Source organism: Helianthus annuus, chromosome 8, assembly GCF_002127325.2.
Source record: "Helianthus annuus cultivar XRQ/B chromosome 8, HanXRQr2.0-SUNRISE, whole genome shotgun sequence".
NCBI lineage: Eukaryota > Viridiplantae > Streptophyta > Magnoliopsida > Asterales > Asteraceae > Helianthus > Helianthus annuus.
In genome coordinates this window covers 119,048,460-119,061,563 of record NC_035440.2, presented here as the reverse complement: position 1 = coordinate 119,061,563, position 13,104 = coordinate 119,048,460, and the positions used below count along the sequence as shown (strand labels likewise).

Here is a 13,104-nt window from a genome sequence, read left to right as displayed (position 1 = left end):
TGGTTTTGTGCCAGTTGTCACACATAGCCTTTGCAGTTCTGACACTGTCTTTCTTTGGTCCCGGGTTTCGACTTTGATTTCTTTTTCTCGATTTTTATCTCCTGTTTAGATTTCAGGCGCTTCCGAGAACCAGAACCTTTGGATTTATACCCAACAGGGACTTTTATCGGATTCTTGTCATTTTTATATTGACCGGTTATCTCGGCAAATCTATCCCTAGTACTAGCCGGAGGAGCAACAATCTGCATATCTTGAACCTTCTTCATATAAGATTGAACATGATCCTTGTATAAGGATAGCTCCTCTTTATTACCAGATAAACGGTTCAAAGTATATTCCGTTGAAAAAATAATATCTCGCATCATACTTTGCACATCGGGATCAAGCTCGGTCTTATATTCACGACTAATTGAGTATTCGTGAGAGCAGTTTGGGGAAGCCTCTTTGCGCCATCTATTAAAAAATGTATTGTTTCGGAAATTCCCTTATGTCCATAATTCTCAAAACATAGAATATATGTTTACATAGGAAACCAAACTGCTCAAAACGCCTGCATGAGCAACTGCATGTGCAATAAGACTTACGGTGCATTACCTGAAAAAACGCCAAAAAAATATCTCTATAACGCCATGCAGAGAATGTTTGTCTAAAAAAATTAAAAAAACACAATGGATATAATAAAACGCCATGCTTAGAAAACGCCATATAAAAAACAAAACGCCATTGTTTACCTCAAATAAGGATGTACAAGGCTGCTGGAAGTCATTTATGTAAAACTTAACAAACCTATCGGGCTGATCTTCGTAACGTTAATTTATGCAATCCGCAATTCCAATTAGCTCAGCTTGAACGTCACAAAAAATACTTTTTGTGTATATGTCAGCAGCTTGGCCTTCCAACAATTGGTAATTACTCTTCAACTGGGGTCGTTTGTATCGAGATTCATGATCATTTTTCCAGTGCATGTGACGTTGTGCTTCTATTGCAGTTTCGTAATGAGTCATGAACTCAACAAGAGTAGCTTTCGAATTGCACACTTGACCAAAAAAATGATTCTCACTCTCCGACCTTGATGTCATTCGCATAAGACCCGACATCTCTTCCATTCTATAGTATGTAGGGATCCAAGATTCCTTGAGTGCAAAAATATCAGATAGCCAGTCATTATCTGCTAAATTGAACTCTCCGATAACCACTTCCCATTCTGATTCAAACTCTTCAGGTGTGAGAATATCCGTCCATACAACACCACAAATACGTTCTTTGAAATTGGTGGAATTACATAGACTAACACCAACCTATGTATAACACGAAAACGCCATGCATAAAAAAACATATATATTACAAAAAGATAAAACTTAATTAAAAAACAGTAACAAGGTATAGAACGCCATGTATTTTAAAACGCAGTGTATCCTAAAACGCCAAAGGTAAAAATAAGCATACCAACCTTCAGAGAAAGTTTATGCATCACATACCACATGCATAACTGATGCCTCGTGTCAACAAATACAGCAGAAATAGCCTTCTTCATTGCTGGATCTTGGTCAGTGACAACAACTTTTGGTTGAGAACCAACAACTTTTAGAAAAACTCTCAACAACCAAATATACGTATCAGCAGTTTTCGACGCCAATAATGCAGCACCAAATGTACCATTGCAGTGATGATTGTCTATACCGGTGAACAGTACAAACACCATAGCGTATCTGCATATGAAAACGCCATGTAGGGCTGGTATATAGTGTATACCCGTACACAATAAGACACGACACGATAAGACACGATACACGAAATCCCATACACGAACATGACACGATAACTTATCGTGTCCTTTTTTTTCAAACACGAACACGACACGATATACACGAAAATTACCTGTTAGTACCTGTTAACACGACTATTCTACTGTTATACACGAAAATTACCTGTTAATAACTATTAACACGAATAAAAACACGAACACAACATGCTATCGGAGAGTTACAGAGGGAATTTAGGGTTTTATTTTTTTTAATTGAATGAGGAATGAAAATAAAAAGGAATTAAGGAACCCATACGCACATGACAGATGAGTTTTATGTAATTTAATTTCTTATCATGTACTAACGGGTATTAACAGGTAAACAGGTATTTAACCTGTTTATACACAAAAATTAACAGGTAATCTCGTGTCTACCTGTTTGGTACACGATACCTGTTAAGGCCAAACATGATACCTGTTAACTTCGTGTAGGTTCGTGTCGTGTATTCGTGTAAAATTGCCAGCCCTAACGCCATGAGAACTGAAACAATAATAAAACGCCATTGCATGTAAACTAATAAAACGTCATTGCATGTAAACTCATAAAAACGCCATTGCATGTAAACTCATAAAAACGCCATTGCATGTAAACTCATAAAAACGCCATTGCATGTAAACTCATAAAAACGCCATTGCATGTAAACTACTAAGACGCCAAAAAAAAGAAGAAGTTGAATTATAAAATATTACTTGCGGGAACGATACGTGGCGTCAAACGAAATCACATCACCAAACACGTGGTAATTACGTTTGGCTTGATCGTCACACCAAAAAAGTCCCTTCAAACGATTGTCTTCGTCTGTGAAGTAATCATACGAGAAATTAGGCTGGGAATGTTTTTTTTTCATCCAAATGTCTCACAACCATATCGGCATCATATTCCCCCATAAACAAGTTAATTTGCCTCTTGTAATTCTTAAATTCAACTTTACATGCACCCACGTCTTCAAAACCACCAAAACAAGTCTTCATAACATTAAACGCCTTGACTGGACCCATATTCAACTTAGACATACTGTGTATAACATGCTTCTGGAGCTGAGTGAGGTGTCATTCAGTTGGAAGAAAATGCTTATCAGGACGTTCAACAAGATCATGGCTGTGCTCCTCGACAAACTTATATAGCTTCCATGATCCAGCCTAAAAAATTACACCTAACAGTGCACCACAATCAGTCCTCTTTGAAAAGTTGGATCGCACTAATCGCTCCTTTTGATTGGGGTCCAACGTATCAACCTTCTTGTCCTTATATAACCCAGCTCTCGTACACAACTAATACTTAATATGTAACACACATTTAGAGTCTGTCTTTGTAGTCCCTTTCCTGACTGAAAACCCACACTCCTTGGCATACTTAACATACATTGAATAACAATCATCGAGGCTTGTGAATACCATGTCCATTGTGGGCTTTATTTCTTCACCAACGCCAGGAATGATAAATGGTAATCCAGTTTTGGGGCAAAACCTTTGACTCGAGGAAGCAACTTCGTCTGAGAAAACACAGTGAGGAACAGAAAAATCAGAAAAACGCCATTAAAAATAGAAAATGTCTCGTAATAACATTATAGATTAAAATGCTATTAATTGAATAATAAACAAGACATAATAAACACATAATTTGAAAACGCCATGATGAAAACGCCAAATTACGCACACCATAACTTTATTGAATAACAAAAATACTAATGCGACTTGATAATGAAAACGCCATGAGATGAATAATTAAAAACACTTAACAACATAAATAATTAACAAAAATAAAACATCATAATGAAAACGCCATAGTTAACAAAACTGATATTTACACAAATTAACAAATAGTAATAACTGATGTTTACAAATACTACTAAATAATATTCAAAACTAATCAAAGAGATGTAAAACGCCAATGATCGTAAAAACATAAGAAATATACTAGATCCTAAACGACAATTAAAACTAATATTGAAAACTCCAATTGTTAGTTCTTACTAATTGTTTAACTACCAATTAAAACGCGATTACATTGGATAAACGAACAACGCCATTGAAATCATACAATACATTATGAAATATTAATTAAAAAAAACAATGAAACAAGCATAAAAGAACAAAACGCCATATCTGTTGCATGATTTGCTGGAACAAAAATAGGAAACGTTGTCGAATTTTACTTTGTCGAACAGAATCCACGTTAGACGCCATAGATCTGAGAAAGCTTGCAAAGGAGGTAACAACTAACAAGAAATCTTTGGAGTTTTAATTTGAAAGAGATTTATAACGCGAATAAGGAGGGAATGTATAAAAAGACAATCGTACCCCTGCATATCAATTAGCGCCCCCTGCCATGTGTTGGGCTATGATTCGTTCTCACCGTTCTTACACTTTTCACTGTTCTCTCCTGATCTCGTTCCTATATATATATATATATATATATATATATATATATATTCAAGTTTTATTGAATTCAATACTTTTACTCCAATACTTTCGTTGCATATTTTTAAATTGTGATACTGGTATCCAATCGTCACGACCCATTCGGGCCCACCAGGGATCGGGTTATGACACATATAGAAGTCATAATTTTAACCCTAATTTTGTAGCGTTGTTACAAAATCCTTTTATAAACTTGTAATCTCTTTGTTTTGTTTTTGTCTAGCCTCTTGCTAGTTGTGTTTTCATTAAATTCTGTTGTTTCCAAACAAACAAACAAAAAATCAGTTGCTTGTATCTTGTATATAATAAGACTTTTGTTAATTTAAGTGGTGTGCATGGATTTGGTCAATCTTCTTAGTCCCTTCGTAGTGACAAGTTATATGGCGCCCTATGGCGCCTTGCTATACCATAACAGTGAGCGTTATGCCCTTTCTTCCCCCACTTTCAGCGAAAATTATAATGGCAAGCCCCTTCCTCCCCTATTCACACACACATATTTACATGCATATGTATAATTGAAGGGGTTATGTAACCCCCTTACTACTACACCATTTTATGATATAACTCTCTATAAAGTTTTCTCTTGTACTTTTTAATCACTTGTCACATAACCCCCGTCAAAATGCTTTATGAGGCTTTATACACATGACTTAGTGATAACTTTTACCATCAATTTTTTTTTCAACAATCTAATGTTGACTGACTTCACCCCCAGTATATTACTATTGTACACTTCCTACTATATAATATTATCGGAAGAAACCCTTATGCTCGAATTATAGTTTACCCTTATAAAATTTCACGTGTGACAAGTATGAATCTCCACTACACGAAAATCAATAATACACACGTAGCATATTGGTATTCGCATATTTGTATCTATTTTAATCCTTTCACAAGTTTTAATGCGAAAAAGTTCCACACTTATTTGGTGTTTTATAAGTTTAAGTAAGTTTTTTTATTCATAGTTGATATAAAGAATATGGCCCATAACTTTTTAAAAACAAATAACGAATGACCTTTAAAACTATTTTAACATTTAAATGATTTTAGTGAACCTATTTATTATAGGTAATCTATATATACAGTAATTCATTATTGTTATACATATATGAAGAGAAATAAATAATAAAAAGAAAGAGAAAAAAAGAATATAGAGTTTTAAATAATAAAAAGAGTTAATTACATAGTTAGTTTCGAGTATGTTAAAAAAAAGAATATAGAGTTTTAAATAATAAAAAGAATAGGAACCTATTCATTCCTAAGTATGTTATTTTGTGCAAACCACAGGGACTAACTATGTTAATACCCTAGAAGTTAATACCTCCAAACGTTACAAAATGAAAAGTTAATACCATAGAAGGTGATTTTAAGCTATTAAGTATGTTATTTTGTGCAAACCACACAGACTAACTATGTAATTAACTCCAATAAAAAAGAAAGAGAAAAAAAAAAGAATATAGAGATAGGTATGGTAAATGGGATGTGGGAGTTTTGTTTTTATAATAATACATAAATTTTAAAAAATATGATTTTTTAATTAAATTAAGCAGGGTAGTAGATGATGAAGGGAATGTAAAGGTTTTTATTTTATTGTATTCATAAACATTTATTTTATTATATTTCTGGTGTTTATACTTTATTATATTAACCAGGGTAGGAGATGATGAAGGGAATGTACATGTTTTTATCTTTATTGTATTCATAAACATTTAATTTATTATATTTCTCGTGTTTATACACTTGTAATAATTTGATAGATAATGAATAACAATTTTTTAAAATAAAAAGTTAACGTAGTATCTTTTTATAATTTAGGATTGTGATAAGGAAAATATTGATAACATTAAGAAAGTTTTTGTAGACTTTTTAAAAATGTAAAGAAGGGAAAGATGATAATAAATGGAACGGGAATGCTATTATAACTCACATCATTGAGTGATCATTGGTTACGAGGCGCTATAGGGTGTGGTAATGATCCTTATGGTCTCCATGACCCTTCACATCAGTGCTACGTTACTCACTTTTAATCCATCATTCAAAACCACTACCATATGGGTGTGGTCATGACCCTAACCACTATTCTTTTATTTTAATTTATTTTTGTGAAAAACGAAAAGAAAATATTGAAAAGGAAAGGAGGCCCATAGTTACCATGGTTTAATCCATGGCAACCATGATGAATGAGACAACGGGATGGTGTAGTAATCTATTAATGGTCCTACATGGCGATTGATGACCCAACCATGTCCCCCACACCCTGTAGCCGATAGGAGTTAATATTCACACATCCATGTAACGCCCCAAAATCCAAATTTTATATATTCAAATATGTCCTTATGCGTTATATTATGAAATAAATAACTAGACTATTTAACCTAGTTAAGTGCATTGTAAAAACTATTAAAAGAGAAGAGTGGTCCCAAATATGTGTTAGAAGTAAACTCGAGGGGTTAAAGTGGATAAGATGAAAGTTGATTTACTAATTAAAAGAAATCAACACACAAATAAACACACACATCGTGTGTGTTCGAGAAGGAGCCAGGAGCTCCATGAGAGCTCCACAAACCCTAATCATGAAGATCATCAAATCGAAAGGCAAGATGAAGCCTAAATCCATAACCAAGCATGGATTAATGATCACCAACACGAGGGGATCATAAGGTATGTTTCAAAACTAAGATTGGTGATCATGTAGGAAGTGGGTTATGTTATAATCCGTGAGTTAGTATGAAATTAATCATGTATAAGGGTTAGAAACATCATATAGAACATGTGTTATGCATGATTTTGATTAATCTGATGTTTGGGGGTGAAACCCACTTGTAGTGGTGAGGAAGATGAAGTGAGTGAATCATCCATGTTCAATATTTATGTAATTCTTGATGTATTATGTTGAATATGATGAACTCTTGCAAGTTAGGTTGAATATGGTATGAAGTTAGTTTGATGTTTAGTTGTGTTGGTGGTTGAAAGTAAGAACTTGGAAGATTATGCATGAATTGGTTGTAAATTGTGCATTAAATGGTGTACGCACACCAAGTGTTTGATGAAATGTCTAGGAGAGATTACTAGATGAGATCGCATGCAAGTAATGGATGAAAATGTATAATATAAGGATGTCATGTATTTTGTGGTAATTGAACATAAGAAATGTATTTCCGATGGAATACATCTATGATTTTTGGTTAATTATATGATTTGGTAAATAGTACGCATTAGAAGTTGTACTCAATGCTTGGGTAATATGATGCACATTATGTGTTGATTTACTTATGCTTAGATGAAATCAAATGTGATTTGGTGTTATGTGTGTAGAAAGTACGTATATTAGTAAGGAGTAAGGTTGGGAAGCTATGTGTGTTAACTAAGCTTGGACTATGTTGTTAATTGTAAAATCATGATATTACTAGTATGGAATAAATTGATTATGTTTTATGTGCATACAACTAGATGATCATGTAGATATATGTGTATTGCTATGAGAGTATGAAATGTGTATGATGTTCGTAGTATAATCTATTAATGTTGATAATGTATGAGCTTAAGTTTATAATTCATATAATGGACAGTTGACTTTCTAAAAGTCAACTATGCATAAATAGCATGGCAAGGCATTTGGCCACAAATATAATGTTAGGGAAATCGCAAGGCACATGTTGTACCAATAAATGTGATATGTGACCATATAAAGAATTATGTGGAATGAAAGGACGTGATTGTTATCTTATGCATTGTGTGGTTGGTATTTGACTAGTAAAGGTCAATATAGAATATGAATATGAATGTGAAATGAATGTAATTTAGAATGTGTGTGTATGCTAATAATGCAGTAACCATAATGACATGAAAGTATAGGATCATGCCAAGGTGGGTAGAAGCGTGGAAGGCTAACGGGAAGGATGCGTGGAAGCAAGTACGAAACGGACGCTTAAGGTAAGTGATTTTCCGAATCACTTCTTATTTATAAATGAAGTTTGGTATGTTATATATAGAGAATCATGTAAGAAGTTACGGATAAGGGTGAGTACCAAGGTAAGTTCATATGAACTCCGTCTATCCTTAATGTAAATTAAGATGATAGTCTCATCGTGTTAATAGAATGTTCATTATGTTGCTGAATGTTTATCGTGTTAATAGAATGTTCATTATGTTGCTGAATGTTCATCGTGTTAATAGAATGTTCATTATATTGCTGAATGTTCACCGTGTTAATGAAATGTTCATTATGTTGCTGAATGTTCATCGTGTTAATAGAATGTTCATTATGTTGCTGAATGTTCATCGTGTTAATAGAATGTTCATTATGTTGCTGAATGTTCACCGTGTTAATAGAATGTTCATTATGTTGCTGAATGTTCACCGTGTTAATAGAATGTTCATTATGTTGCTGAATGTTCACCGTGTTAATGTAATGTTCATTATGTTGCTGAATGTTCATCGTGTTAATAGAATGTTCATTATGTTGCTGAATGTTCATCGTGTTAATAGAATGTTCATTATGTTGCTGAATATTCATCGTGTTAATAGAATGTTCATTATGTTGCTGAATATTCATCGTGTTAATAGAATGTTCATTATGTTGCTGAATGTTCATCATGTTACTGGAATGTTCATCGTGTTACTGAAATGTTCATCATGTTAATGGAATGTTCATCATGTTTGTTGGAAGTTAGTCGGTTATGTTTGTTTGTAATTGCATTGATTTGTGTTGATATGTTTATAGATAAGGCTCAACTTACAATAAGTGAATGTGACTTGTATGTATGTATGTATGTATGTATGTATGTATGTATGTATGTATGTATGTATGTATGTATGTATGTATGTATGTATGTATGTATGTATGTATGTATGTATGTATGTATGTATGTATGTATGTATGTATGTATGTATGTATGTATGTATGTATGTATGTATGTATGTATGTATGTATGTATGTATGTATGTATGTATGTATGTATGTATGTATGTATGTATGTATGTATGTATGTATGTATGTATGTATGTATGTATGTATGTATGTATGTATGTATGTATGTATGTATGTATGTATGCATGCATGCATGTATGTATGTATGTATGTATGCATGCATGTATGTAGATATGGAACTGTAGCGTGTGTAAGTAGTGTGAACTTGTATATACGTACATATGAATGGGATACGTATGAATGTACCTAGATATATGAAAGTGTATACACATGTTGTAATCTAATGATTGTAGATCACTGGTATACGTAAATGTGAAAACGTGGGTTTTCAATATGTTTGAGATTACGTACTCCTAACCATGTTACTATTGAGAATGAAATAAATGGAGTACATGTATGGGAACGCCGGACTCTCGAGGAATTGATGTCGGACTCGAGTAGATAAAATTGAGAGGATGTTTCAATGGAATACCTAACGTAGTTAGAATGTGATATAGCCTTTTAAGTATATGTATTAAATTATATATGATGTTACCATGTACTAACGTGTTGGTTATATATGGTGACCGCAGGTTAATCAGATATACATAATGGACAAGTGAATGAGGATCAAGTTGAAGATCATGGATTGTAAGGGAAAGCGGTCACGTTGTTTGTAATCATTGGTTAACATAGTTACATTAAATAAATGATGAATGATGTATTTATGTTAGAAGGGCTGACCTAAACGGTATTTAAGTATGTTAGAGTAGTTAAAAGAAAGAAATTTTACGGTTCATTTTCCGCTGCGTCGTTTTGGGTCAAATCGTGAATAGGGTCTTACAATCCATTCTCTCTATCTTTTCTATACATAGAGAGAGATAGAATAAAAAATGGTGTAGGAATAAGATGTAAAGATATTGATAATATTTAATATTCGGTTTCTGCATAATACTGACTTTAAATATTGATAAGAGTAAATTGCCAAAATCGTCCCTGAGGTTTGGGCATGTTTGCCATTTTCATACAAAACAATATTTTTGTACCATATAATCCTTCATTTTTGGGATTTTTTGTCATTTTCATCCAAACATCTGACTTTCTTTTTTTTTTTTTGCCAAAATCGTCCCTGAGATTTGTGATTTTTTGTCATTTTCATCCAAATGTGAGACAAGCGGATGGTGTAGTAGTTCATTAATGGTCCTACATGGCGATTGATGACCCAACCATGCCCCCCACACCCTTAGCCGATAGAAGTTAATATTCACACATCCATTCTCTCTATCTTTTCTATAAATAGAGAGAGAGAGAGAGAGAATAAAAAAATGGTGTAGGAATAAGATCGAAAGATATTGATAATATTTAATATTCGGTTTCTGCATAATACTGACTTTTAAAAATATTGATAAGAGTAAATTGCCAAAATCGTCCCTGAGGTTTGGACATATTTTGCCATTTTCATCCAAAACAACATTTTTGTACCATGTAGTCCTTCACTTTTGGGATTTTTTGTCATTTTCATCCAAACATCTGAGTTTTTTTTTTTTTTTTTTTTTTTGCCGAAACTGTCCCTGAGATTTGTGATTTTTTGTCATTTTCATCCAAACGTATGATATAAAAAAGAGTAAACTGCCATTTTAGTCCCCGAGGTTTGGTCACTTTTGCCACTTTAATTCAAAACTCAAACTTTTTAAATCTGGGTCTCTGTGGTTTCACCTTTATTGCTTGTTGGTCCAAAAGTGATACCAGCCGATATTTGTCTAATAAAATCATGTTATTTTGTCCTTTTCCTCAGGGGCAAAATCGTCAATATAATTTTATTAGAGTTAAATGCCATTTTAGTCCCTGTGGTTTGGGCCATTTTGCCAGTTTAGTCCAAATGTTTCAGTTTTAACCTGTGGGTCTAAAAAGGTTTCACAGTTGCCATTTTAGTCCACTGTGTTAACTTCATCCATTTTTTCTGTTAACGAGAAGGCCAATTCGGTAATTTTGTATGTAATTCTGTTAACTAAAAGGGCAATTCAGCCATATAAAATGACCGAATTGGTCTTCTCGTTAACAGAAAAAATGGGTGGAGTTAACCCAGTGGACTAAAATGGCAATGGTGAAACCTTTTTGGATCCACAGGTTAAAAATGAAACCTTTGGACTAAACTGGCAAAATGGCCCAAACCACAGGGACTAAAATGGCATTTAACTCAATTTTATTATAACACATTATTAATTAAAGAGTTAATTTCTCGGATGGTCCCTGTGGTTTGTCATTTTTTCACGTTTAGTCCCCACCTTTTCAAAATAGCATCTTTGCTCCCTATGGTTTGCTCACTTGTTACTCCGATAGTCCCCTGAGTGGATGGTCGTTAGTTTGCTTAGTTAAATAGATGTAAAATGACTAAATTGCCCTTAATGATAAAAAAAACTAAATAAGTATTAAATATATATGTGTATTTGTTGGGCCCATTTAAACTAAAAATATATTAATATAACAAACCCCACCCATAGCTTTCCTCTCTTTTCCGACAAGTGAGCTGGAGACCAACCCCACCCTCCCTCCCTTTCTTTTCCGGTGAAACCTCCCCACCCTCGCCGGAAAAACGAAGTTCTAGGTGAACTCCAAGGACTTGCGAAACCTACAAACCCCTCCGATAACCACTAGCGAAAACTTTGTTCTCCATTTTGATTTCCCCCCAAAATCCTGAACTAGGTGGGTAAGTTGTGGCCGCCGGAAAAACAAAACACCGACCGTATCGATTCAGCCCTGTTCAACCACCGGTCTTGTCGGATCTAACAAATTGACGGTTCCTCGTCTTCAATGTTTTGGTTCAGAAGCTTGTAACTTGTTCGTATACTAGTGAATCGATTGTCGTGTTGGTTCAGTTCTGTTTATACATGAAGGAAAACATGAAAACATACCTTTTATTGCATCAGTACAGGCCAGCAGAGAATCCAGGTGTAGATGCAGCAATAGTGTTTGACATAGTTGTCAGTTTTGGTCTGGTTCCTCCTTAGGGTGCAATCTAATGATGGTGGCTAAGAAAACCGAAAAGGGTATCGGCCGTAGGAGAGGGAGGTCGAACATTATGATGTTATGGCTAATAGGGTGTCTGATTGTGTAACTGTCTAACCCCTTAACCTCCATATAATTCTCCTTATATAAGCACCCAGGAGGAAACCCTAATTAGTTAATAAGGGTAATTGGGCCCATCAACAATTACCAACTAATTATTTAATAGGATTGTTATATATTTTGATCCATATAATGTAAATGATTATAATGGCTACCAGATTAAATATAAAATAAATATATTTAATCTTACATTCTCCCACTTAGCCGAGTAATCATTTACTATGAGTGTTAGATAAGCCTGATCAGGAGTTAACACTCATTTTAGCCTTAAACAAGTACTATAGCAGAAAAATACAGCCGTTGAATCATTATGCGACTCAGGACCCCCATTAATCATACTATAGCCTTAATTTAAAACCTAATCGTCATGATCAAAATACGCGTAAGCCCTTTGTTTGATTTGTAACTATATATTGTCTATATGCCATTATGCTAGCTTGACATATTCTTAGAGACATACAAAATCAAACTGATGAGGAAAATTAACTAATACTTAGTCATTCATAGTACGATATGCAATTGCGCATGACTATTAATTAATACCCGTCTATGAGCTCTCTTAATAAGACTTATGGGTAATAGCCCTTCAGTTATAGGATCCTTAAGCATATCATGAATGTATTCGATACAAAACTTAGTTTCCTCAATTCGTTCATAAACGAATAATTAATTGCGTATCGAAACTTAATGCAGCACCTCTTGAACTGTTACTGTTCAAGGAGTTATGGTAGCTGACTTTATCACAGTAATTCTTCAAAACATTAATTATATGGAGTTAATAAACTTATGAGTCCACTGATAAATTTCCAACAACATTTAGTGATTATATTATGTCGTTATA

At 33.8% G+C, this 13,104-nt stretch overlaps 1 protein-coding gene and 1 long non-coding RNA gene across 2 annotated transcripts; one reads left to right on the top strand and one right to left on the bottom strand.

Annotated features, from left to right (window-relative positions):
- Positions 1-809: 809 nt before the first annotated feature.
- Positions 810-2,818, bottom strand: LOC110870676 (protein FAR1-RELATED SEQUENCE 2-like). The gene is made up of 4 exons (XM_022119852.1): positions 2,666-2,818; positions 1,879-1,928; positions 1,451-1,709; positions 810-1,298 (listed from the first exon to the last, which is right to left on the bottom strand). Exons 1-4 carry the CDS (start codon positions 2,816-2,818, stop codon positions 810-812), a joined length of 951 nt encoding a protein of 316 aa, XP_021975544.1.
- Positions 2,819-6,734: 3,916 nt separating this feature from the next.
- On the top strand, positions 6,735-9,936 carry LOC110871529. The gene is made up of 3 exons (XR_002553813.2): positions 6,735-6,889; positions 8,084-8,161; positions 9,731-9,936. It is a non-coding gene; the product is annotated as an uncharacterized LOC110871529 (long non-coding RNA).
- The last annotated feature ends 3,168 nt before the right edge of the window (positions 9,937-13,104 follow it).